This window comes from Carassius auratus, chromosome 4 (assembly GCF_003368295.1).
Source record: "Carassius auratus strain Wakin chromosome 4, ASM336829v1, whole genome shotgun sequence".
In the NCBI taxonomy this organism is placed as follows: domain Eukaryota; kingdom Metazoa; phylum Chordata; class Actinopteri; order Cypriniformes; family Cyprinidae; genus Carassius; species Carassius auratus.
The window spans coordinates 28,267,073-28,294,864 of record NC_039246.1 but is presented as its reverse complement, the minus strand read 5'-3'; the positions used below and the strand labels follow the sequence as shown (position 1 = coordinate 28,294,864).

At 36.4% G+C, this 27,792-nt stretch overlaps 2 protein-coding genes across 5 annotated transcripts; both read left to right on the top strand.

Annotated features, from left to right (window-relative positions):
* Positions 1-6,820: 6,820 nt before the first annotated feature.
* Positions 6,821-16,059, top strand: LOC113065183 (sodium-coupled neutral amino acid transporter 2-like). The gene is made up of 16 exons (XM_026236435.1): positions 6,821-7,109; positions 8,200-8,322; positions 8,414-8,498; positions 8,568-8,683; positions 9,438-9,511; positions 9,591-9,683; positions 10,000-10,075; positions 10,476-10,558; positions 11,221-11,279; positions 11,411-11,548; positions 11,631-11,710; positions 11,808-11,908; positions 12,870-12,994; positions 13,083-13,227; positions 13,813-13,910; positions 13,992-16,059. The coding sequence occupies exons 2-16, from the start codon at positions 8,201-8,203 to the stop codon at positions 14,103-14,105; spliced, it is 1,509 nt and encodes a 502-aa protein (XP_026092220.1). The 5' UTR covers positions 6,821-7,109; position 8,200; the 3' UTR covers positions 14,106-16,059.
* Positions 16,060-17,543: 1,484 nt separating this feature from the next.
* Positions 17,544-26,046, top strand: LOC113065165 (protein SCAF11-like). Of its 4 annotated transcripts, none has more exons than XM_026236412.1 (15): positions 17,544-17,727; positions 18,058-18,118; positions 18,288-18,433; positions 19,379-19,456; positions 19,545-19,624; positions 19,700-19,770; positions 20,320-20,354; positions 20,444-20,544; positions 20,650-20,766; positions 20,906-20,979; positions 21,728-23,788; positions 24,041-24,366; positions 24,567-24,743; positions 24,821-24,940; positions 25,175-26,046. In XM_026236412.1, exons 2-15 carry the CDS (start codon positions 18,097-18,099, stop codon positions 25,283-25,285), a joined length of 3,519 nt encoding a protein of 1,172 aa, XP_026092197.1. In that variant the 5' UTR covers positions 17,544-17,727; positions 18,058-18,096; the 3' UTR covers positions 25,286-26,046. The 4 variants fall into 4 exon arrangements, with proteins under 4 accessions (XP_026092197.1, XP_026092190.1, XP_026092207.1 ...); XM_026236405.1 differs by having other exon boundaries at positions 20,317-20,354; positions 24,570-24,743; XM_026236422.1 differs by having other exon boundaries at positions 20,317-20,354; positions 24,830-24,940.
* The last annotated feature ends 1,746 nt before the right edge of the window (positions 26,047-27,792 follow it).

Below are 27,792 nucleotides of genomic sequence, written 5' to 3'. Positions count from 1 at the left end.
AAATTTCATTTCCAGGAATAATGGCATATCTGGAAACAATTTTGTAACTATATTAATATTTTTGTTTTGTTTTATAATTCCTATCTTGGTCATAGTAAATAAAATAAAATAATAATGTCTCTTATATTCAAAAATTATCTAGAAAAAACATGCTTTAAGGGATTAGCTCTATATTGATTATTGTTGTTAAAAAAATGCAAGAAATTGAAAAATATGAGAATTTTGTTTCCAGGAATCATTTGACAATTTTTTATTAATATTACTGTTTTTTTGTATAATTCTTATCTTATTCAGTGTATAAGAGAAAGAAAGAGAAAAATGTTTTTCTTATATTATAACATTGTGTCAAAAATATTAATCAATCAAACTTATAGAAAGTTCTTATTTTCCAGGTAATATCTCCATTATTTGTTTAGGCTTTAGTACAATGCTGAATAAAGATCAATAAAGATTTTATTTTGGAAACAACATACAATTTTCTCTTAAATATATTTTTTTCACCCTCCATAAATGAGTCTTGACATGAAAATAAATAGCTTTGTTCTCCTTGTAATTTCATTACTGTTGATTTTTATTCAGGCTCCACTTTAGAGTCCAAACTCAGTTTTTAGCTCATTGACTGACCGTTTCAGTGAATGGACTGTACAACATGAATGACCCTCAGTAATATGATGTAATGACAACAGAGTGACACAGAGCTCTGGCATGTGTTATTCTTTCTGTCTGTGGCCACCACTTCCTTCCTGATATTTCTGCACAGGAAATTGTAAGAACTTTGTTATCTGAGTTATTCACCCTTATGAAGCGTACCGACAGAAGTATATGAGATGGTTTTATAGCGGCCTTCAGATCATATTTCCTGTGGGAATAAGAGAAATATGCTTGGCATGGAGATTAAATCACGCTTCATCCCTGTTATACAGTCATCTATCTCACATCTCTGCTCTCTGTGGTTTAATGTGTCTCATGTGAGAACAGTTTATCCAGGAGACCTTGCTTGAAGTCAGCGGGTTCATGTGCTTCTGATCCGGGTCGTCTTGTACAATATTAGTGGAAAGTTTTGATGCTGTTTAGAGGTTCGTCTCAGTTTCTCCTGCAGCTCTTTCAGATGAAAGTGGATTACAGGCCCAAAGCTTCATATCAAAAGATGGCCAGATTCCTCCCGGCTCACATCGCCTAATTCCTGCTGTTCATCTGGAAAATTCCCTCGATTTATGTCACGGTTCATTTTTGGTTACAACCTGGCCGTGGTGACGGTGGTGATGTACTTCAGTAGCACAAGTGTTATTTTAGTATTTTTATATTCATTTTGAAATAGTATTTATTTTAATATTTTCTGTTTTCATTTGTATTAAATCTTTAGTGATTTACGTGGTTTTATCATTTTTTATCAGTTTGTTGATTTTAGATATTACTATTTAGGGTTGATTTCTTTTTTTTACTAGCTTTTATTTATCTGCAGCGCTTCAACTTAAACTTAGTTCAGTGTTCATTTAGTTTACATTTTTTCATCTAATATTTAGATTTTATTTCAAATAATGTATAATTGATATATAATTTTTTTTATTTTAATTGTAGTCATTTTGTTATGTGCTTAATTGACACATGTATTCGTTTTTGTTATTTTTAAATATTACTATCAAGGTATTTTTTTATATATTATTTATCAAGGTTTTTATTTTAATTCGGGGTTTTTTTAATGTATTTCCAGTAACTGTAGTGCTTCAGCTTTTTTCTTTATATTTATTTTATTTCAGCTTTATTTAAAATAATATCGATCGATATTTATTTCATTTTAATTAGCTTTTATTTATTTTATTTATTTTTATTTTTATTCAAATTTATTTTAGTTATTCTGTCATTTATATAAATTTTTTTAATTCATTTTTATATTCACCTAATACTTAGGTTTTGTTTTTATTTCAAGCTTTAGTTTTAATTTTTAATTATTTCCAGTTAATAAAAAAAAGTGAAATCAACTTTCCAAGACAACATTTCAATTTTTATGTTTAGATATTTAGTTTGATTCTTCTTCTTTTTTTTCTTTTTTTTTTACAAAAACTATTTTAATGGTTGAGTTGATGAAAATAATCCTGACTAGAACCACTGTAGATCATGCGATACACTGAACCATCCATTCACCAAATACTCTCACCCACAACCTTCTTGGCCTAAACCACTCACATTAATTTATTCGACAGAGGCTTTTATCCAAAGTGACTTGTATAGCATTCAAGATACACAGTCCATGCATTCCCTGGTGTTCCTTGCTGTTGCTGGTATGACCGCATTATTGTAGTCCACCAGCTAAACCAGCCTGAACCAACCCTCAAACCTTCACACATTATACTGTCACAGATGCTAAACTGTATCTCTGCTAACCTCTTATAACCCATCGACCTAAATATATCTCATCTTACAGTGACACTAGGTGTAGAACTTGGCTTTCAGTTGTTCAGAAACGCAATCGCAGGCACATGTTTCACACGCAGATGAGCGTATGTGCGTTTCACTTCCTGTCTGTGTCAAGAGCGTTTGTTTTCAAGTCTGATAACTCTGTTATAAACACACTGAAGCTTCCCGCTACAGCTGTACACAATTGATAACACAGACACAAGTGATGATAATGCATGAGAAAGAGGACATGTGCCATCATCTTCAGTTAGCATTGTCGCATATCACAAATTTGATTTGATTTCATAAAGTACTCAAATGAGGCCTGTTATGAGCAATGGCAGGTGGGCTTTGAGATGTTGAAGTGAAGTGCATAGCATGAGCTCAGTGTTGGACTCTCTCGGCAGGTTCCCATGAGTGCGGACAGCGGGCGGCTGTTTGTTTAATACGAGGGGATGAAATGATTATATAAGAATGAGCCAGGAGCCGGGGGAAGATGAGCCGACCTCTGCCCCGCTCTGCGGGAGATCGGCGGGATGTCTTCTCTCTCACGGACCCCCACGATCCAAACATCAAGAAATCCTCAGACGTGCTCCAGAACATTCTTGTCTGTTTTCCTTTACAGTTTAATTTTAAAGTTTATCTGGGAGGAATACCAAGCCATTCGCCACACATTAAACAAGATGTTGAAAGTTGAAAATGGAATAAGGCTTGTATAGCATAACATATGATTGTTGCAATTAGCTTTTATAACTTGAAATTTGGTAATATTATCCTGGAAAAAAACAACAACCTAAAAACGTAAACTTTAAATAATCTTGTTTTTATTAAAAGATGTTATTATATTACATTATTATTATAAAATGTTATTATATTAAAGTTATGTAACAAAACTAATTTGTATGGGTTAAAAATTAACAATTGCAGATTACCACTTTTCAGTAGTTTCCAATAACTTTCCTGGATTTTCCAAATGGTCACACCTTCACATTTCAAGTTGACTAAACTTTTTTATTTTTTACTTTTTATTTTAAGGCAGCATGAATTTTTACTTTAAGTTGAAACAACATTATTGTTTACAGTGACCTGATTTTAGAACTTCTGAAATATATATATATTAAATATAAGTTATATATATATAACTATTAAAAATACTGTAGCTTTAAGTTGTAAAAGCATATTGTATTGTAACTAAGCTGCAAGAACATCTGGTTTCAAAATTTACATCTGACCACTGACATTTACATGTGAATCATACCTGGTCTGGTGAAGTAGTTGCTATTATTCCAAAACAGCAACAGAACTACAAATAAGAGTTAAAATTGTCAGTTTACACACAATCTTGAAAATAAAAAGTTTCAAAACTGAGTTTTGGGCTAAAAAAAGTTCCCTTTCAGTGAACTCTAAAGAACATTTTAAAAATCTAAAGAACCGTTTTTCATTATAAAGAAACTTTTGTGAAATGAGAAGACTACATGGATGTTAAAATTCTTTTCGGAACCATCGGTGCATATAAAAAACGTTTAGCGTTTACAGGATGAAATAAACTCTGTAATTTAAGTGATGATTTGAAAGGATTGTAAAAAGGTTAATTTGGACCAGTCCAGTTAAAGAAAGAACCTGTGTAAACGAATGAGCAAACAGAACCTTCCTCGAGTATTTACAGAACAACGGTCAATTTACTCTCCAGAACAGCTGCAGCTCAGAAAAAGCCTTGGGTTTAGTTTGCCCTTTCACACACTAAACATTTCAGTTACCTGATTTTTTTCTGCAAGATTCACTGTGACCCAAGTGGTTAAGAGAAGAGGTGAACCAGTTCAGAAGGCTGTAAGGATTTCTTTATTCTTGAGCCTCCTTTCGTCCACTTTCAGGCAGATAGCTTACCTAATGAAGAAATCCAGCACCAATACACCTCTCTCTGGGACAAGACACCCTACAAAGATCGGTGTGAGGATAACTGTAAAATCCTCAAACAAGTGACACAGAACCTTAGGATGAGCGCAACAGATCTGCCCAGGTGAAGATATCCAGACACATGATAACGCCGGTCTAACATAAGAAAAACACTGACAAAACCATGTTCGTGGGAGGCTATCACAGAAAAAAAGCACAGATTTACAGAAACAAAACACTGTTGCCCATCTCATGTTTGCAGGAGACTTTCCAGGATGTTCTGAAACTCTCCTGGAAAAATATTCTCTGGACAGATGAGATGCAAAAGAACATTTTGGTAACATAAAATTTCTCTGACAGTGGTATTTTCCCCAAAAAACTAAAAATTCATGTCATCGACACGTCTCACATATCTTTTGTTTTCCAAGGAAGAAAGGGTTCACATACTTTTGTTCTGCATTATTAATGGTCTTAGAAGGCATCTGTTCAATAAAGATATAAAGGCTTTAAGACCATATTTAAAAAACAATTCCAATCAGGAATCAAGATATTTCCAACGGATTAGCAGGTGAAAGCATTTATTCACTAAAGAAGAACATGACGATTCTAGATTTTAGAAACCATTCTTTCAGAAAGCAAGACAATTCCAATGAATTGGTAGGTGAAAGCATTTCTTCAATAAATCTGGCACTGAAGAACATTATGAGACTAGGTGATATTTGAATGAACAAACTGAAAATCTGTATCTTAACATAATGCATCTGATGGTTTCCCCCATTTCTTACTATGCAAAGAGTGTCATTTCTCCATGGATGCTACTAGTGCAGAGCTGGGATTTCTTCCACACATTTTTCACACAGTGGAGACAGAAAAATGCTTTTGTTGATCCAGTCTTACCTATGGAGTCGGGGCGTCGCCTGGGGCCCCAGGGCTTGTTTCAATAGGTCCGACATTCCAGCATCCGTGTTCTTTTGTGAACTCCAGCACAGAGGCTGCAGTGGCCTTTAATCCAAGGGTAAATCACCGCAGACCGGAGTCCCACTTCCACTGAGGGATTTGGCCGATCAGGGGGTGACGAAGAACTTCTGTGTGAAGGTGCTCAGGCGAGTGATTCGTTTAAGTTATGCTGGGAGCGAAAGAAACAACAAACTTTGTGTGGCGTGACCCAAAGCCAGGCGCGCTCTCCCAACATGGGACCGCACTCATTCCCAACTCATTTAATCTGTCACTTGTGTCTAACGTCATCTCAGAAGGTCCTCTTTTTGTAAAATTCCTTCTTTTGTTCCTCACAGCACCTCTCATAATCATGTGGTCCCATGATCTTATTCACTGTCATGGAAAAGTCATTGTCTTTGACATCTCAGTAGACACAAATAAAGTGTTTCGCTCCAAGTTATCTCAAAATCCACTCATTTAGGAGGAACTTCTGATACAAAGATGATTGCTAATTCATACCAGATAACTTTTTTAAACCACCTGAGCAATATAAGGCAACCTCTATAATATTTCCTCGCTTGAAATAGGGCACAGGGTGGGTTGTGGTCTGTATCTGTGGTTCCTCTGAAGTCAAATTGTTTGAAATTTTTACCACAGAGAAATATGTTGTTGTTTAGATGCTGATCTGAAGGACACTTACAAGTTTTTAGTTCTTTCAAACTTGTTTCTCCTAAAAACAGCCAGCAAACAGAAATAAAATCAACATGCCCATAAGCTCAGATCATTTAAAGTTTAGATTAAATGGACTTCATACTGAGATCTTTGACTTTTTAAGCATTTTGAGATGCTTAACTCTTTTAAAAATAAAAGACCCTCGACCCTTGCAAATATTAACCATGGTTTTATTTTAGTTAAAGTGTAATAACCATGTTTTTGGGGATAACTGTTAACCATTTTTACTACAGATACCATGGGAGTTTATCAAAACCATGGTTAATTTGTAGTTTAACTATAGCAACCTTTTTTTTTCTTTTGGAAAACCATGGTTAATTTTCTTAAGGGCAAGAACATTTAACATCCATAAAATCTTTTAAATAAAGGAACAAAAAGAACTTGACAAAATGTTATTCATAGATGCCAATAAAAACCCTTTATTGAACCTTTCCATTTCACAACAGGTTTTTAAGATGATTAAAATGTTATTTTAAGAACTGATCACTGAACTTGTCTTTGGGGAACCTAAAATTGTTCTCCTAAGGAACCTTGATTTTTGAGAAATTCTGAAACTCTAGACATTAGAGATTACTGTGATTAGTCTTTAACTCAGGAAAAAGTTATTTTAAGAACTGATCGCTGAAATGTTCCTTGGAATCTTTATTTTTGAGAACTTAATGAGACATGAGATCACTGTGGCTGTAATTCAGATTACTCTCAGGAAAAAATTTCCATTTGCTCGCAGACGCAGCGTAGGAGACGCAGCTGTGATATGAGCCTGGGAAGGTCTCAAGTCTGGGTCAGGTCTGTTTGTATACAGTGACGTCACAGGCTCCACCCGGGTGACCCGGCTGATGAATATAAACCGATCTCAGAAGCATCAGAGCACGACTGTGATACCGGACGCGCCCACACGACATCTCTGCTAAGCTTCAGCATTACTATTATTGTTACAGTTTGTAGGGTCTATAATTTATTAGTGTTTCTATTTATACTCCAGTAAACTTAGGATATTTATTTATTTATTGTCTACCACGGTACATTTTCGAAGGATCAATCGTTATCGGTTTTGTAGTGGAACAATCTTCACGACTTGGAGGGTTTGGTCAGTTTTTTTCCATTTACAGCGGAGCTGAAGAAACGGATTTGTCTTTTTAATTATTATTATTGAGGTAAGATCTCATTCCAGTTTCACCTCACTGTTGTTGTCGTTTATTTAATTTTTCTTTGTTCATTTTTGGTCTTGTCTTGACTCATTCGTGTTTCATCATCTTATTTCCGCACATCCTTTCAAAAGGATGCATTCATTAATCAAACACGCTCATAATTGCGTATCTCTAATGATATTAAATATTCATATTTTAGAAAACGCTGTCAAAAGCTGGATGTATTAAATGAGGTAATTTAAAGGGTCTTATTGGCGTTGTTTGATTTTACCGGTTGTTGTTGATAAAAGCGGGAGCGTCTGCATTTTACCTTCATTCTATCAATATATTATCATTATTATTTAATGTTATTCAATTATTCATGTGGTTTGGGAGTTTAAACGGAAATTTAATACTTAAGTTTCCTTTCCACAAAAATGGACATCAGAATCTGATTAAATACGTTAAACGAGTCACCAGCAATAATAAACACCTTAATTAACGTTAGTTATGTTCAGTCATTTGGTTCCGAACGTATAAATAAAGAATAGACTGATGAGAATGAATACTTGATGACGATGCGGCGGCTGCATCCGCGTGCAGATCTGTTGCCGGTTTGTAATTTTCCACTCACTCAGGGCTTGGTGTGTCACGTGACATGATGCCTCCGGCAGCGGAGACGTGCATTGACGATGCTTCGAAGATTTCTGGAGACACGGGATCTACTGTCAAATAGCAAAACCTAAATCCTTGCGTAATACGTACTATATGTAATTATTTTACATTACAGAATAAACAAAACCCATGCAAATAAAAAGACGAGTCAATATTTAACTACTAGACGTAACATGCAAAGTGTTTCTAGAATATAAAAAATATTTTTGAAACCTACGCCCGAGCAATGTGTGAACATAGATTATTTTAAAACGATGAGGAGCACACATATCGACTGTCAAATTGGTTATTTCTGGTTTTGAAACAAGAACAAACCAAATCATAATTAGACTATAATGACAATGTGTGTTTAAATGTTTCAGTAATCATTTTATTTAGCTAATTTGAGGTCAAATGCTTGCAACTCTTGATATTAAACTAATAAACTTGTTTTACGTTACAGAATGACCAAAGCCCCTGTAAAAACAAAGATGACTCTTTTAAACATCGCTCCGGATGTAGACAGCTGCAGTTCCAACAGCACTGAGAACACAAGTTATCCAGACTGTCCCTTCATAAAAAAGGGGTAAAAAGTGCTTCGCTTGACCTAGACGTGTCATTATTAGTTAATAAATCTTCTCTTATGTTGATCTAATACACTGATGATGTGGTTACAGAATGCCATATACAGACGTGGACGCAGAAAGCCAGAACTTTCTCACTGATCATCAATTGGGAAAAAAGAAATTTGAAGCTGAATATGTAAGTGGTTGATCTGGTCTAAAAGGTTTCATTAGATACTGCGGTTTTCTCACTGTTCCTGTTTTTCAGAGCCCTGGTTCGGCGTCGTTTGGGATGTCTGTGTTTAACTTGGGTAATGCCATCATGGGAAGTGGAATCCTTGGACTTGCTTATGCCATGGCCAACACCGGCATCGCCATGTTTGTGTGAGTATCGACTATCGAGGTGCTTCTTTATTTCCGTACGACCAAAAACAGTTCAGTGTGAATCTGGTGCAGCTGATCTGAGTCGGTCGGTTCGGCTCGGGTGAAGGAAGTAAATGCACGGTGTTTACAAACAAAGCCGTACGTGTTAATCTGGTGATAGAGGAGTTTCTGCCGGTTATGTAAAGGTGTTCCAGTGCTAAGCGGATGCTAGGAATCCATCAAAGAATGACTTCTTATGCAACTGAAATGGGATTTGCACAGTGAAATCCTAATGGCTTTAGACACAGAATTTGAGTCATTAAGTGCATTAGGGAAAACCTTTACTGTTTGGTTGAGCAATGGGTTAAATAGCAAAGATGTGACCGTCAGCTCCAGGCATGTGAAGTGGAAATCTACTGAAGGTCAGGCAGGTTATAACGGGAACAAGAGCGCTCCAGACAGGAATGAATGAGTGTGTGAGAATGTAATCAGGTCTAATCTATAGTCACCTCCCTCTATTATGAACATATCTGTGTTTGTGTGCTTTGTTTATAACGTGACTCATTACAGTCTAACACTTAAAGTCAATACGAGCTTTCTGTTTTTCATAATGCATCTTCCTGGGTCTTCTGTGCACAGTTTGTCTAATCTCTAACGAAAGCACAGTTTTTCATATGAAACTTTTTTTTTTTTTTTGAAATGGTTAAAGCGAGCATTGAGTTTGAGTTTGAGAGCGATTTTAATAATTCAGCTTGTGTATTGTTCGTTTCTACAGGATCTTGCTGGTGGCCGTGGCTATTTTCTCTCTCTACTCAGTCCATTTGCTGCTCAAAACGGCCAACGAAGGAGGTTAGCTGCTTTCTGTGCAACTATATTTCTATTTTTAACCGTGATAAGTATGTTTTAATGCTCTCCCCCCTCCGTCCAGGTTCTCTGGTGTATGAACAGCTGGGGTACAAGGCCTTCGGGATCCCCGGAAAACTGGCAGCGTCCTGCTCTATCACCATGCAGAACTTTGGAGGTATGAGTTTATGAGTTTGAGAAGTTTTTTATAAATGTGAGGACAGAATGTTCTTTAAGGGTTCAATGTTCAAATGTTCAAATAATCATATGTTTCGGGTGAATGAAAAAAAAAAAAAAGAATGTTGCAAGAGATGTATTTGTAAACTTTAAATAATGTAACTTATAATCATGACAAGAAATCTACACATTTCAACATTTCAAAACAACGTTCCCGCAACCGTTTTATAACCTAAGCTTGTTTACCTGGAAATGTGCAGATAGTAAGTGTTTTGTTTTAAGGCGCTAAAGTGTTTTAAACTCTCTTTCAATCCCAGCTATGGCAAGCTACCTCTACATTGTGAAGTACGAGATGCCCATCGTCATTAAGGCCTTCTTGGACTCTACAGACAAGTAAGATTTTATTGATCGGCGTCACGTCTGGCTCTTAGATGATGTTCGGAGCTGTGCGAGGACTGGAACAGCACGGGTCGATGCTGTTGTTGTTGTACTGGAATGTTTTTCATCTCTGTGTAGAACAGTGTGAGCTCTTCATTGTACAGCTGTCTGTTCGGGGGGGTGGGGGGGGGGTCTGAACGTCTGTTCAAAGATGTCGACTGAGAGCTTTGTGTGCAGTAAGCATTGACATCCAAGATTCAGGCCGCTACATGGAGCCCCAATGCACTCAAAGCCACAAAACTGAAATGCGCTCTTATAGAGTTTTGTGTTTGTGAAACAGGATGTTGCAGAACTGCTATGTGTTATTTCCTCTGCATGCTGAAATTGATGTCTGTGGTTTTGGTGTTTTTTCCAGCTCGTGGTACACTAATGGAGATTATCTGGTGCTGATTGTCAGTGTGGCCGTCATACTGCCGCTGTCGCTGCTTAAAAACCTGGGTAAGTGTTCCCAAATGTAGGACAAATTAATAAAAATATACCCCAAAATAAGTAATAAAGTATATTTTAAACAGAGAAAATTTAGCCCATTCTCTATCCAAGCATAAAATTCTCTAATATATGATTTGTTTTTTATAAAAATAATTTAGAATAATATTTTAAAAATAGATTGTTTAGAAAAAATATTTATGTAATATATGATGCTCAGGCAACAGTTTTCAGATAATAATAGATTATTAAATTATTAATAAAATTATACATAAAAGTAGTATTATAATTAACAATTTTTTTTAATAAGATATAATTATTATACAAATTCATATAATACAATTATAGTAAACAATGAAATGTGAAACGTGGCAGTTTTTATGCTGATAAAAAACAAATGTTTAATTAAATATTCAATGCAAATATAGTTTTTTTACTATTAGTACTATTAAAATGATAAAAACAATTATTTTTATTAAATTTTATTTTTGACATTATGAGTAAAATAATAATTACTATTATTATTATTATAAAATTTGTTGAATCGTCTATAAAAATAACAAAATAATATATAAATAAATACAAACATTTTTTAGAAAAATGTTATGTAAAATATAAGTGGGTGACTTATATTTTAAAGTGCTTTATCCTTATGGTTTGTATTTTTGTTTCAGGTTATCTGGGATACACGAGTGGTTTCTCCTTGTTGTGCATGGTGTTCTTCCTGATTGTGGTGAGTACTGAGATATTTGCCTTAAATTGCTCTTTTTTTAACATAAAAATAAATACGCAAATGAAAGCTAGTGTCATTCCAGCTGCTATTGTTAGTCTGATGAGACGATCCCTCCTGCTTTTGTTCTTCAGGTGATCTACAAGAAGTTCCAGATCCCCTGTCCGTTACCGGAGAACTTCATTAACATCACAGTGAACGTCTCTCAGCCACAGGTCAACACTACTGATGAAGAGTGCTGCAAACCCAAGTACTTCGTCTTCAACTCACAGGTACGAGGCGGAAATTAGCATTCAGGTATTTGCATGTGAGTGAAAGTGTGCGGTGATCTAACTTGCTATTGTTTTATCTTAGACTGTGTATGCAGTGCCCATCCTGACCTTTGCGTTTGTGTGCCACCCGGCGATTCTGCCCATGTACGCGGAGCTCAAAGAGTGAGTGCAGCTTTAATGCTTCGATATAAAACTAATATTGTGAGTTCAACCTCGCTATACAAACGTACTAACTCTTTCTCTAACTTTCTATCTGCAGTCGTTCCAGAAGGAAGATGCAGAGCGTTGCAAATGTCTCGTTCCTGGGAATGTTTATCATGTATCTGTTGGCTGCTCTGTTTGGATACCTGACCTTCAACGGTGAGCAAAACAGACGCACGGCCACATCAGAGCCCGAACCTCTTCCAAACGCATTACCACACATTTTAAAGTCCAATGCCAGGTTGAAATCTACATTGAGGCAGTGTTTGTTTTAAACGTAGGTGTGTCTGTTAGAGCGCACCGGATTCGTCGAATCTCTCCATGGCTCCGGTCGGTTACGCAAGTTTTGAGAGTCAGAGAGGTTGAGCTGCTTGCCGCAGCAGGAATAGAACACTGTGTTTGATGTTTTTACATTTACCTGAAAGCAAGAAACATTCTGTAATTTTTGTGGGATGGTTTGTTTGATGTGCTGGACAAAGTTACAACAAATTTGTTGGCAATAAAATGTAAAGTGCTTTTCATCATTCAGAGGAGGGCAACTAAAACTAAACCTTAAAACATGTTTGCTACTTTAAAAAAAAACACATTGAATGAAAAAAAAAATTTTTTATTCAAATGTAAATTTCACATTTTTATTTGGTTAATTATTTTTTTATTTTATTGATTTAGTTATTGAAAGATCAAAATAAGTACCAAAAAGTCTTGGAAAAATAAAATGAAGAAGGAAAAAAAAAAACATTTTAAAATCAAAACTAATTCAAATATTAACAAAAAATATATAAACCTTATAAACAATTATTTTAAGTTATGAAAATTTTATTTCTGAATGTTCAAAACATAATTTTTTATCCTTGATAATGCAAGACTTAAGGGAACATTCCATTTGAACGTTTTGAAAACAATTATATGAATGTTACTTTTAAATGTTCTCTGAACATTCTAAAACGACCTTTAACATTTGTGAGACGAATGAGAAAAAAAACACTCTGTAAACATTATTAAGACCAGATAACTTGGACAAATGATTTATTAGCTGGGATATTATCTCAATGGTCTGAACTATTCAACTTTTCAATTTTATAGTAAGTCTAACCTAAAGATTTTTTTTTATATTCTGCAGAGGCTGTTGAACCCGAGCTCCTGCACACTTACTCCAAGGTCTACAGCTTTGATATGGTGCTTCTGATCGTGCGTTTTGCCGTCCTGACCGCCGTGACACTGACGGTGCCCGTGGTTCTCTTCCCAGTGAGTATTCCAGCACATTTACAGGCCTGGAAACATACGCAGACGTTGCTTGCAGGAGTGTTGACCAATCACTTTTTTAACGTTTCAGATCCGCAACTCCGTCAACCATCTGCTCTGCGCCTCTAAAGAGTTCAGCTGGCTGCGTCACATCTGCATCACCGTCGTTCTGCTCGTCTGCGTCAACATCCTCGTCATCTTCGTTCCCACCATCAGAGACATTTTCGGATTCATCGGTAGGTGTTGCACAGGAAGTGATGTCATCACGTGTGTGTGGCACTGGCAGTGTTATTGTCATATCATGTTTTATATTTTAGTAATTTTATATTTCAATATTCTAAATGTATTTTTAAACAATAATAATTAATAATTAGCATCATTAATATACAATTATAGTTTTTATTAATTATTTAATTTTTATATCTTCTGATTTTATTTTAATTTCAGTAAAGTTTTAGTCATTTCTATTAGTTTTTATATTTTAAAAAAAACATCCATATACTTTTTTAGTAAACAAATGTTGTCTAAATTTTACCTTGTTAACAAAGTGACATAAAATTATTTTTGTAGATTCAAGATTTTCTAATAGCTTTTAAATATTGTATTTGATTTCATTTATTAATGTCTTTATTTTATTTATTATTATTTCGGGTTTTAGTTATTTTAGTAATAATAAATTGGAAATGTTGCCTAGTAAATAAGTTTAAATAAAATAAGCTTACTTTTTTATTATATTAAAGTTTTTAAATACATACAAAATTTATTTCAGTTCATTTTTATTTTAATTCAAACTAATTTTTTTATGTTTTTCATCTCTGCAGGTGCATCCGCTGCTGCTATGTTGATTTTCATCCTTCCCTCGGCTTTCTACATCAAACTGGTGAAGAAGGAGTCCATGAAGTCTATCCAGAAGATCGGGGTAAGACATGATCTGACCAAACAAATGTGTTCTTGACCTGCGTTGAACTCCTCACACTCATCACACTCTCCTTCTTCTCAGGCGACTTTGTTCCTCATCATGGGAATCATCGTGATGTTAAGCAGCATGGGTTTGATCGTCGCAGACTGGATCCACAACGCAGGATCTTCAGAGGAGCACACCAATGGCCACTAGTGGGCGTGTTCTAACCCTGATTGACAGGCAGATGGGCGGAGCCAAGCCACTTACGCTGCATCTGAAAACTAGAAGAAGCTGCTCTATTTTCAGCACAGAGCAAAGACAAACATCCCATTCTGAGAGAATGTCCTGAACTTTGTACAGTATACTGTTAGGCCACACAGATGGTACTCCACTCGTATTGTTGTGCTTTTTTTGGTCCATTTGCTTTTCTTTTGTGTTGTTCTTCCGTTACAGCTGAGTTTTCCGTGGTACGTCGCACAGAAACACGTGCATTATTCTCCGTATTCAGGTTAGGCGTTTTGTACACACAACCAAATCGATTTCACGATCAACATTGAGCGGAGCTTTGCCTGCAGATGCGTGTTCGATCCGTTTGTATCCTTGCCAAAAATATTGGAGTTTGCCTGTAGAAAAGCACTTACTCTTTTTCAGCAAATGTGAAAAAAACTGTAAATTCGCACATTTTGGCTATGCTTTTAACGCATTTGTTACGATGCCATTTATACTGTACTACTTGAGTCACCTTGGCCTGTCGTGTAGATCTACTAATGAACAAATATTGATTGGTAGTGGTTGATTTCAGACGGGTGGAACGACTGAATTAATTTACTGTAACTTATTTAAACCGGGATGACAGCGATGGGTGTTTTACAGTCAACATGAGACACAGCTAACAGGGAATGAATGCAGAACGTTCTGGCAATTTTTTCCTTTAAGTTATTAACAAACTCTAACAGGATGTTCATTCTTGTAACGTTAAAAGAATCTTCCAGTAACGTTAATAGAATGTTTGTTTTAAGGTTCTCTGCTCTCTCAAAATATTTGTGTAAAAGCATTATTTATACATTGTTGATAAACACTTTATCTGGACATTTATCTAGCATTTTTGAAACACTAAAATGCAACTTCAGAATTTTAAATGAACGTTCTTCTAGTAACATTAATAGAACGTTCGTTCAAAGTTGGATGTTGTGGTAAAAAATTTTTTAAATGCTGCTACTTGTTTTAGAATGTTCAGAGAACATTCAAAAGTAACTTTCCCGCAATGTTTACAAAAGTATCAACTGAATGTTCCCTTAACATTAAAATACAATAATAGCTAATAATGATTTAATAAAGTGTCTTGTTCCACTCTGCGATACGTCACATTAAGGAACGATTTGCTGATTGTTGTTTCATGTCGACTTTAAAGCTTCACAGTATGATTGTCATCACTTTTGCTTTGTAAACTGTAAGATCTAATGGCTGATCGTTGTTGCTGAGGTGAAATTAAACTGTTCTGTTCAACTTGACTTACCATTCAGCGTTTGCCATCGGCAGCTTGAAGTTATTCCCTGAAAGAGAGAAAGACAGACAGACAGAGAAGTGTGTGTCGTCCACCAATCAGTCGTTATGAGTGTTGTGAATGGAGAGGTCACATGACCACCGTGTCTCACACACACACACACACACCTCACTGTGCTTCCAACAGCTAAACCTCATGTGTCATCCAACCTGTAACTCTCCAGCCGTTATTTATGGAAAAACATCAGTGTAATTTAATCTATTTTACTGTATTATGTGTAAATATATATATTGTATATATGTGTAGATACCACAAAATGAAGTGTATATATGCTGTCATTTATTCTTGTTTTTTTTCTCCGTTTTGCTCAACATGTTTGAATTATGAAAATAGCTTTAGCTGTACCTCTGTGTGTCGGGGCCCTGATTGGCCCTTCTTCATCTGGCTGTGAATTTTAAACTGCGCACAAGATTCCTATCATCTTGTGACTGGCCCCGACACACACACACACAAACCTTTTACATTACTATTAAAATGCTGTACTCAAACTCGAGAGGGGGATATGTACAAGAGACCATTCCTGCGAATGATACGCTCTTGTTTCAATGAAACACTGTATGTATATTGTGTAATTAATGTCTATTAAAGGTTCATGATAACCCATCCATGTGTCATTACATTTATTTGATAGAAAATTATTATTTCATATTGTTTAGAAAAGCTCACATTGTTTCACACATTTTCTTTTGCTTCATACAAGGTCACACAAGGTCAAATATTTTTAATAGTCAAAGGATTTTATCAGTGATTACACATAATAAAGCTAAAAGATGCCTGAAAATGTCATAAAATATTGAAATTTAGATGTACGTTTTAATGTATTATTATTATTAGAATATGAATAAATGCATATTTGTATTAATTACTTGTACTGCATTTAAAAGGCATACAACAATATTAAGCAGGCACGTGCAGAAGCGGTGCTTTTGGGGCTCAATACAATGCCCTTTTCCAAAATTATTAAAAAGTGCCCCTCTCAGACAAATAGCAATGATATTGTGGTCAATAAAACAAAATGCATTTTAATTAACATGATGATGTATACAAATTAATAATTATTCGCTCAAAATTTTTAAAATTCTTACTTATTTTTTTAAGTAAGAAAAAAAAATGTGCTGTTATTTATTTATTTATTTGTAACCTGTGATACTTTTGGGGGCTTTAAACAAAAAAACATAAACAAATAAACAAAAATCTAAAAGAACAGCATTTATTCAAAATAGAATCTTTACTGTTTCTATCAATTTAACAAATCCTTGCTTAATAAATACTAATTTCTTTTAACAAATACTGACCTCAGGCCTTTGAATGGTAGTATATTGTTACAAAAGTTATATTTTAAATAAATGCTGTTCTTTTTAAACTTTTCATTCATCAAAGAATCATGAAAATGTATCACGGGTTTCCAACACTGATAATAAATCATAATCGCATAAAATGTATTTGAAAGTACATTTTTATAAAATAAAGGCATTCTTTTTGAAGTGATTTCTTGCAAAAATATAAAATAGTTTCCAATCATTTTACCTAAAAAAAAAAAAAATGTGATTAAAAAAAAAATACATTTTGTATGTATGTATATATATTTAAAAGTGTATTTACTCGATTTAAACAAACATTCAATAACATTTAAGATGACAACATTAATTAAAGCTCTCTAGCTTGAAGTCATGGAATGTTAGGAAAAAAAAAATCAATGTAAAGCAAACTAAGCAACAACCTAAAGAGGAGGAGCGCTGTATATAATGTGTATATAATTTTACACTCCATAGTATAATATATCAGTAAAAATTATAGGAATTTATTAATGGAAAAAATATTTGTATCACTACTTCATCTCAGCCTTGTGGAGAAATAGCTTCATTTTATGTTATATTTATATATCATTTTAACATTTCATATTATTAAATAACAAATTAGAGATGTATGTATTTATTTGCATGTTGTATAATTTAAAATGTACTGAGCAAAAGGAGCTCCCTCTGGTGGACTATTTAAAATTTTTAAAAGCATCAGCCGCTCTTCTGTGAACCTTAAACCCTATCACGTGATGACGCGGTGGGTCTCCCATCATGCCCTGCTGCAGCGCCACCCAGCGGTGAAGAGGTGGAACTGCAGCTACTGACCCACATGTGGCCGGACGCCTAAATTCATCGCAAGTTCGAGCGCAAATGCTCATGAAAGTGCACAAAAAGTGTGTGTTATTTCGCGCTGAGGTGTGTCCTGCGTGTTAGTATATGACCTGAAGCCCGTGGAGGGACGCGCGCGGAGGTGAGTGTGTGCTAATTACAACAGATGCTAACACAGCTAGCCGCTTCACACTAATAAACAAGAGTCTTAACTTACAAACACGACGTGTAAATAGCTCGATATGTGTCTTTGCGTGTTACCCACAATAACTATTCATAAAGAACTAACTTAAGCACAATAAAAGCCTATATTATCGATCAATGCTGCTAATGAGCAGCTAAAACTTTAGCTATTCTGAGAGAGTAAACAAACAGAGCAGATAAAGAGCCATTGACCGAGTTGCGCTGTCATTATGATGATCTTAATGTGTGCTTTATTACACATGTTTCTTCTTTAAATGTGCTGATACAGTAAATAAGGGCTCAGAGGTGCTGTGACCCGGAGCCAAAGATGCAAGAAGGGCCAGGAAAGGGTGAGCAGGGTTTATTCATATCTGGAAATTATGCTTTTGTAACTTTATACCTTAAAGTGAACTAGGCATGTAGGGCTGGGTTGCTGGTTTTGGATGGGAGATGCATGTTATATTTGATTGCATCATTCAGTAAAATGTTTTAATTAAAACTCTGTGGTATTTTTTTCAGGCGGGCAGAACTCTGATGAGAGTTTGGAGGATGAGGAGGCTCAGCGGTGCCCGATTTGTCTGAACCGAACCAGACGGACGGATAGAGCCAGACCAGACTGCTGTAGACACGTCTACTGCTCGGCCTGCATCCTCCGCTGGGCTCAGGTCAGCTGCCACTTCTGATTTATAAACCTTATGCATACACAAATATGGAGCTGAGCAGCAAATCTGTATATTAGAATAACTTCTGAAAGATCATGTGGCTCTCGAGACATTTTACAATACAATCACAAAGAAAAAAGCTATTTTAAATTCACAATTTTTTACAATATTATAGTTTTTACTGTATTTTTTTAACAAGTAAACCCCCCGCTTGGTTAGCAGAAGAGACTTATTTAAAAAAAATAAACCATACTATAACATTAAAGATGACAACAGTAATGTATGTGTATATATGTGTATGCATATTTATCGCTTTTGTTGTTGCTTTTTCTTATTCTGAAGCAGTGTTCTATTAGGTCTTCCTTTAATTTGTGATATTTGCTACCTTAAATTGATTTCTAGAACATTCTTTACCTTTTTAAAACTGCTGATTTTTGTGATTTGGTTAAAAAAAGTTTTGTTATGCTGGTTGATCGTTTCTTTACATTGCAATTACAATCACTTATTTAAAGGGGCTAAATGTATTTATATGTATTTATATGTATTTATATCAGCTGTGGAAGGTGAAGGACTGTAAAATGCTTGACCGAAAATATTATAAGATATGAGTTATCTTTCATGTCAAATTCTTAAATTTAATCTATAAATTCTGTTAGAATAATATGTTATCAGTATCAACAACATATGAATCCAAACCACAAGTAGATGGCAGCAAGTCACTCAATGAAGCATAAGTGAGTCATTGAATCATTGACTTTGTTCAAAAACGCTGAATGAATCAGTAGTGAAACTGGTGTGTGTTGCTTGGAGTTGAAAAAAGTTTTGCTGTGGCTTTGTTTGAAACTGTTTTCACAGACACAAAAACAGTCAATATAGTGACTCTTGATATATCAGTCTGTATAATCTGCTCAGGTTGTAATGTGTAATGTTGTATGTGATGGGCTACAGATGGTACAGTCCTGCCCGGTGGACCGCAGACCCTTCAGTGTGATCTACCTGCAGGGCTCCTCGCAGCAGTGCATCAAGGTCAGACGTCCTCCTGTTGTCTCGTATGTCATGGTAAGAGGAACGTATTCCTGATGAAACTGAGCCAAGCTTCTCCTCTGTGTTTCAGCTTCCTGTGAAGGCACCCAGACCGTCAGAGCCGCACAAGTGCTGCAGTCAGGAGGGCCAACGAATGTGTCGCATCTCAGTGTAAGTGCAGTGTGATTGTGTTTGCTGCGCATGTAGTTTATCTGATAATTAAATAGGTAATTGTGTCGTTAACAGGGGAGAGACGGGAAACACGGAGAGATCGCAAGAGAAAACAGCTACTGCCAATCAGAAATGCCACAGAACATGTATGTGCTTCAATATAAATTCTTGTCTTGTTCATGAAGTGCTTGCATGGTTGTAAAAGTGTGATATTTCATTATAAAATAAATACAATGCAAAAATAATAAAAATTGATAAAATCTATATAAACAGCAAAAAAAAAAAACAAGTTGCAACAAATTACTACAACTTTAACCAAAATTAAAAGTAAATAGAAAAATCTAAAAATAACTAATTTAAAAACCTAAATATTAAATATTATATTCAAAATATTCATAAATTCAAAATATAAATAAAACCTACATTATTGTATATAATGTGATATTAAAATGTAAGGCAACAAGAACAATAATATAATTTCCAACTTTAAATGTTAAAAAATAAATGTTTATTGATATTATAAATATATATTTATTTTTTTACATTTAATATATATAAAATAAAAATCTGGTACTGCACAGTATATTTCCCCATATCTTAACTGTAATACTCAGAACAGAAAAAAAAAAATGTTTAATGACTTGAAAACTCTCCAATCTTGTCAAAATAAAAGTTTTTTTTCCCCCTCTCAGCAGATGATTTGGATGCATCTGTGGATAAAAACAGAAAGGTTAGTCTTAAACTAATTGTGTTTTCGTTTAGTCTTATTTATCACATATGAACAAAACAGGAAGTGTTAAGCATTGCTTTTGTGTGCAGGTGAATGGAGACTCATGCCACTCTCTTCTGCTCACTAAGCATTTTCACTCATCACTTCCCAGCCAGCAGGGGGCGACGGTGGGCACACTGCCACAGATCATGTAAGCACACACTGACATAATGACAGAAAACCATGTGACTTTGTTTCTTTTTCTGAACAGTGTCTCTAGGATGCATGTTAAAGTGTTTTCTGTTTTATACTGTAGGACAGGATCTGTTGAGGTTTCTGAGGAGGGACCAGACGGCGTCCAGTGGAGGAGAATAGAGAGAAAACGCCGGTGGCTTCCTGCCTCTGTACCGATCTTCTCTACAGGTGTGCCCAGGTGAGAAGCATGTTTCGATCAGCTTTTGTTTTGAAAATGTGAATCTGAAATGTAGTATATTTGAAATTTTGGCTGCTATTTCCTTCTGTGTGCATGTCCATTGTTTTGGCTTACGAAACTTTTACTTATCAACTTTCAGGGTATCACTCCGCTCTCACCTGCTTCTGTCAGCTGTCTCTGCCTCTCTGAATCTGCTGCTTTCCGAACACACAGGTAGGTGCACTCGAAAAAAACAAGTTGTCTTTAAGTTATATGAAAAAACATGCATAATACTCAAGTTGTTATTTGAAATTTGTTCTTTAGTTTTTATTTGTACTTTTTGTTTCTACCTTATCTTTTAAATTGAGTTTTGTTTCCGTTAATTTTAGTTTGGTTTATTCTTAATTTTCTAGCTTTAACTTTAGTTTTGTTTTTGTTTTAATTTTATTTTTTATTTTTTATTTTTTTATGGCTGCCTAAGTTAATGTCCTAACAAGCATTATACATTTTTTATTCTATTAAATTGTACTTTATTTTAATAAAACATTCAAAATTATAATAATAAAAATGTTATTATTTATTTTGTATCCATAAATGAATAAAAAAAATTTCCTAGTGCTATTTTGTCATTTTAAGTTACTTAAAATCTTTTAATTTACTGATGTATGGGTTAATTAGCTTTTGTTTAGAAATAATAATAATAATAATAATAATAGTTTCCCTGTAGTTTTTTTTATTTTCTGACTGGTTTAAGCATTTCTCCCAACTTTTTAATGTCTTTTTTAATACTCAGCAATTTAGTTTTCTTTTTTTGTTAGATTTTTTTCTATATATATATATATAGTATAGTATAGTTTTATGAAGTCCGTATTACAAATGAAAACTAAAATGAATTTTAGTTTCAATTCTTCCCAGTTATGTTACTATTTAAATTTTAATTTCTTTTAGTTTTTATTAACACTTTATTTCCTATGTTTATTAGTTCCTCATGGCATAGTTTGTGCCATCACTTGCCCTAAAGGTGAGAAAAGAAAGGGAACCAGGGGCTCTGGGTCAAAGACCTCAGTGAAACCAGCAGAAGCTGCTGCTACCAGGCGTTCCTCTAGACACAGTCGCTCTGAGTCGGAGGATTCCTCAGCCGCACAGCCAACAGATTCAGATACCACGTCTTCTACACCACAACCCAAAAATGATACTCAGGCTTCTACAAGCAGAGGGCAGCAGGGGAGCAATCCAAGGCCTGGAGCAAAGACAAGAGGACGTCCAAAAAAGATGAAGGTGGCAAGACCTGAGGATGAGGAGCAAGAAACTGAGGTTGGGAATCATGAGGAAGATGGAGTCGCAGAGGAAACTGAACCTGAAGAATCAAAAACAGACCAGAAAGCAAGTTCTGATCACATCGATGGTGATCATGAGAAGGTCGATACAGAAGAGAAGATGGAGGTGGAGAATCAGATGAGTCCGCCTGAGGATGAATGTGCTTCCCCTGATGTCAGTAGCCAGGAAGAGGAAACGGCGAAAGTAGAAGAAGAAGTGGTGAACGAAAGTGTGATTGAAGTTGAAGACAATCAGATACTTCCACAAGAAGATAGCAAACAAGAAGTGGAGACAAATGATGAAGACCATGACGAATTAGTGAATGATCCACCAATACAAGAGCAAGATTGTCCTTCTCCTTCCTGTGCAGAACTAGAAGAGTCTCAGTCTGACTCCCAGGACGCAGAATCACCTCTGCAACTGGAAACAGCAGCTGAACCTCCTACAGATGCTTCAGACCAGTCTGTAGATCCGAAATCAGAGCCTGACACTACAGAAGACTGTTTGGACAAGCAGGAATCCAGTAGTCCTCCACCTCTCACAGAGGACCAGGCTGACGAACCGTCGGTTCCAGAAGAGAAAGGCGTCCCAGAATCAAAGGACACTAATGCAAGTTGTCCTCAGGATAACACTGATCCCATTCCTATGGAGTGCGATTCTCCTGCATCCGAGATTGTAGCCCACATTGCTGAAGCTGGGATGGATCCCACTGCGAAAGAGCCTCAGGTGGATGATCCAAAGCCCAAACTTGGTTCTTGTAAGGAGGATAAAGTCTCAGATAAGAGGGAGCGGGAGGGACGATCCCGCAGGTCTCGCTTTCACTCGCCTACGACCACCTGGTCTCCCAACAGGGAGTCTAAGAGCGAAGGGTCTCGCAGGTCAAGGTCTCGATCACGGGATCGTAGCCACAAGAGACGGTCCACATCTCGAAACCGTGAACAGCAAGAGGATGGCAGGCGGAATCGGAGCCGTAGTCGTAGTAGGGAGCGGAGTCGCAGGCGGCGTAGTCGCTCCAGAGACCGAAAGCAATCCGGACACCGGAGCCCATCCCAGGAACACGCTGATCACGGAAGCAACTCTCCTCGCAAGAGAGAGTCTTGGGGAGGGGATGGATGGCGAAGCAGGGGCGATGGACGAGGTTTCCGCAATTCCAACTGGAGGAACAATGCAGAGAAACCTCGGCATTTCTCATCGAGAGAACCCGATTCGTCTGACAACGGCAAATTCCATGAGGCATCGCCCGACCGAGGCAGAACCGAGAACCCGGATTGGGTGCAAGAGAGGGAGAGGCTTTGGGCAGACACTGATTCCAGAGGACGTGAGCCACGAAGGGATGAAAATGCAGGTGATCTTCCTTCAGATTCCTGGTCTCGAGGTGGCTGGAACGCTGGCCGTGGAAGAGGAAGCACACACTGGACATCCAGCCAGCAGAGCGAGCCAGCAGATAACTGGAGGCAGCGTACCTCTTTCTCAGGGACAACAAACAATGCAGATTCTTATAATCGCTTCAATGACAATAGACCTGGAGGGAAGAGGAAAGAGTTTGAGGGCACTGAGACTCCGCTGGATCGTTCCGGATGGTCATCGGCGTCCAGCTGGGCCGTACGCCGAACTCTCCCGGCTGATGTGCAGAACTACTACTCGCGCAGAGACCGGGGAGGCGGGAACAACGCCTGGAACAGACAAGAGGAGGACCAAGGTGCACCAGGAGTCCCAAAACAAGCAGGTGTGTCTTTATCCAAATAAAGGCCATAAATCCAAATCATTTAAATTTTTTTGTAATTCCATTTTACTCCGTTCCATCAAAAGTATAAAAGTATGGGTTGTTGACGTTTTTTTCCTCTCTGTTTCTCTAGTCAAATAACACTAATTTAACAACAAATGTGTGTTTCTAGTGCATAGACATTCAAGTTTATCTAAAGCACATCTTTCCAGCTTCAACATCTCCTTTAAATCATGTCTGTTTTCCATATTCCAGATCCCCCCCAGAATGAGCCAAATGCACCACTGCCAACAGAGGTGGTCCCAGCCCTGCCCCCTCCCCTGATGCCCCACCAGATGGGTGTGATGGGGGTCCTGCGTTACCCCATGGGGCCTCTGCTGCCAAGACCTCCAGCTGTGGGTCTGCAGCCTCCTCCCCAGTTTAGCTTGCCCCCTCCAGTGCCAGTTCAGCTGCACCCCACTGGGGCGCTCCTCCAGGTCCCATCCATATCTGTGCAGGCACTGCCTCCACCTCCACCACCGCCTCCACCTGTGCAACAGAGCGGCTTCACCACAGCACAGTCTGACAGCTACCCGCCTCAGGTAAGCACAGTGATTGTTAGAATTATTCCGTCTTTGATTACTCGTTATCTTAATTTGTGTTTCAAAGCTAAACGGAGGTCTTATGGGTAAAAAAATGAGGGTGAGTAATTAATGACAAAATGTACATTTTTGGGTGAACTAACCCTTTAAATGAATTTATGTATGAGCCATTTTGGTTGTAACATTTGCATACTTCCCAGCAGGTGATGTCCAGTTTTCCCGTACAAGGCAAAGCTTCGTTTAAACCCATGTCAACCAAAGTAGCTGCTGTGCCTCCTCCTCCTGTCGGGACGCCCCGTGTGACCCAGCCATCCTCCATCACCACCCAACCCGCCTCTCACAGCAAGGCCCACGCTGACAGCTCGAAGAAAGAGAAGGCAAGTGTTGCACATTTAAGCAAACTAATCCATGCTATCGTTGATATTACTTCCTAAAATTCATTGTCCCTTCCAAGAAATTGCAGATTCAGGAGCGGGCCGTCAATGAGGTGAAAGCAGCGATTAAGCCATATTATCAGAAGAATGAAATCAACAAGGAGGAATATAAAGAGATTGTACGGAAAGCTGTGGAAAAAGTAAGTAAATAAAAAAATAAATAAATAAATAAATATGTATGTGTGTATGCATACACCATTTATGCATATTTACTTTATACTCTTGTCATATGCTTTTATTTCTTAACTGTATTCATATATATATTTTTACATTTGTATTCTCCGATTTATAAAATTTTAGATTTTTAGATTTTTTACTTTGTGCAAACAGCTTCACAAATGCACACAGTAATTATTCATTTCTCCTGCTCTCAGGTGTGTCACAGCAAAAGTGGCGAGGTGAACGCCGACAAGGTGGCTAACCTGGTGAAAGCGTATGTCGACAAATACAAATGCATCCGCAAAAGCAAATCGGAGAAGAGCTGAGGGTCGCTGATCTGCTGACTGCACAAGTGCAATTCCTCCACCGCGGGCCGCTCTCAGTGTCACTGACTGGAGCCGATCTTAATTCATTTACATACAACGATGAAGATTTTTCTAGAGATGACATATTTTGTTTAATTTGGATTTGATATAGTGCAAATGCCCTTTATTGGATTGTGTTTCAAGGGTGGGTGTGTGTTTGGGGGGGGGGGGGGGGTCATCAAAGATCTGTAATGGTGTCGCTCTAATTGCATTTTGCTTCTAAAGTAACAAAGATAATGAATAATTAAGGCCGATGATTGAAGTGGTACAACTGGACCTGTCCTGTCTCGCCCCCTGTGTCTCTCTCAGTTGTCAAACATAAAGACTTTTCCCTTTAGAAGCATCGAAACAATCTGGAGTACATGTGCATTAGCTTTATTATCCCCTGCAGATGCTGAATGTGTGTTTGAGTGTGTGTGATTCAGTCATAACCTTACGTGGAAAGAACACGGGTAGTTTGCTGGTGAGCCGAGATGATTTTGTTGTCATATCAGGTTAAAGTCCTGTAATTCTGTTTATGCAGTTCAATCACTGTCTGTTTACCCTCTCAGAAGCAATGAAATAAACCAGAGGGCTGTTTCATTACGCAGGTTTACCAAATCAGTCTTATTTCAGTTAATCTGATTTACTCAGTTGATTTGGTTCAAAATAAATCAGACTAACTGAAAAAAGTCTGGTATATTTGATAAACTTGCTTTATGAAATATGCCTCATGAATCTCATCTTTTGTCTTTTTACTGATGACAGATCAGTTTGTGTTCCCTGAGTCGAATCAGACCTCTGATATCTCAAACGAGCCGACAACTGAGCCACTGGAGGTTTTTTAAATTTATATGATTTATTTGGTCGGAAAAAAGGCAAGCCGACTGACCGTGAACGAACGCCCTCCTGTGGTGGACTGTTTGAATTACATTACTGGTAATTATTTCTAGTTTAAACGCCCTCCTGTGGTACTTTGTGTGAATTACATTACTGTTACTTTCTTTTAGCATTAGTATATAATAAATTGTTCTTTACCTTGTTTTTAGGCAGCAAAGCATGTGAAATTAACTCCCTTATATTTAGTAAAAATATATTTTTACATTTGTGGCACACATTATTGACAATTTTAAAGTTTAATCGCCCTGCTGTGGTGAATTGAGTTAATTACCCTGATGCAACTCAATTCTATTGCTAAAACTCAAAACAGAAGAATATTGTAATACATTTTTTGTTGATTCGCGTTTATGTTCAATCTGTGCAGCAATAAACTATCTGGCAAATTGTCTATTTTTGCTGAGTTTAGTAGAAATACATTATAATGTCTGTAATATAAATTTTACGAGTCCGAGCGCCCTCCTGTGGTCAGTTTGGGATATTACACTGCTGCTATTTCACCTATAATTGTAATGTACAATTAATATTTATAGTAATATTGCGTTCTACCTCCCATGTGTAATTTAAAAAGGTAAGTGAACTTAACCTCCTGTGATTACAAAATGCCTGTTAGATTATCTATTTAAATTAGTTGGAATTTATTTTTTCATTGCATCTTAAGCGCCCTCCTGTGGTGAATTGCGTGGATTACACTCCTGCTACTTTCCTCTAAAGTTGTAACTCGAATAAGAGGAAAACATAGCACTAAATTATTTTGTCCCGATATAAAAAATATTTAATAATAAAAAAAAATCTGTCAGTTTACCTAGAAATAGGGTCACCATAATTGGCTGAATGTCACGTCACCAACTCACTTACATATATATTACACCTTTAATATATATTTACATTTCGAGTTTCAACGCCCTCCTGTGGTGAATTGTGTGAATTACATAAATGCAGCGTATGTCTACTGCTGAATCTCGGGTTAAAATGGAAACTTCTATTACATGATTTTGTATTGAATCGGATTAGATTTTATAAATGAGTGTTTATTCTGCGCAATGAAAACGTTCTTATTATTGGGAAAACTAATAAGATAATTAAACTAACTAAAAAAACAGACTGTACATAAATAAATCTGTTTTATGCCAGTCAAAAGAAACGACCGCCCTCCAGTGGTGAATTCTGTGGAATAAATTGCTGCTACTTTAGCTGAAACTCTTAAAACACTTGAACAAAGAAAATATGATAAATAATTAGTTTAGACTATATCATTTAAACTAATTTTAGATTATAAAAATACTATTGATATTAATAGTATTATTGTTATACCTCCCATTTGTTAAAAATTAATAATACGTAAAATTGTAAAAAGAAAAAATTGAACTGAACTGAAACGCCCCCCTGTGGTGACAGAGGAAATAACATTTCTAATAAATTGTTAATCATGTTTAGCCAGATGAATGAATGAATGAATACATAAATAAGCGTACAAAACTAATTACTAAAAGCTAATTACTTTTTTCTTTAATAGAAATATACTGTATTTTTAGTCGTTACGCCCTCCTGTGGTGAACTGTAAGAATAACACTAATGCAATTTATTTCTGC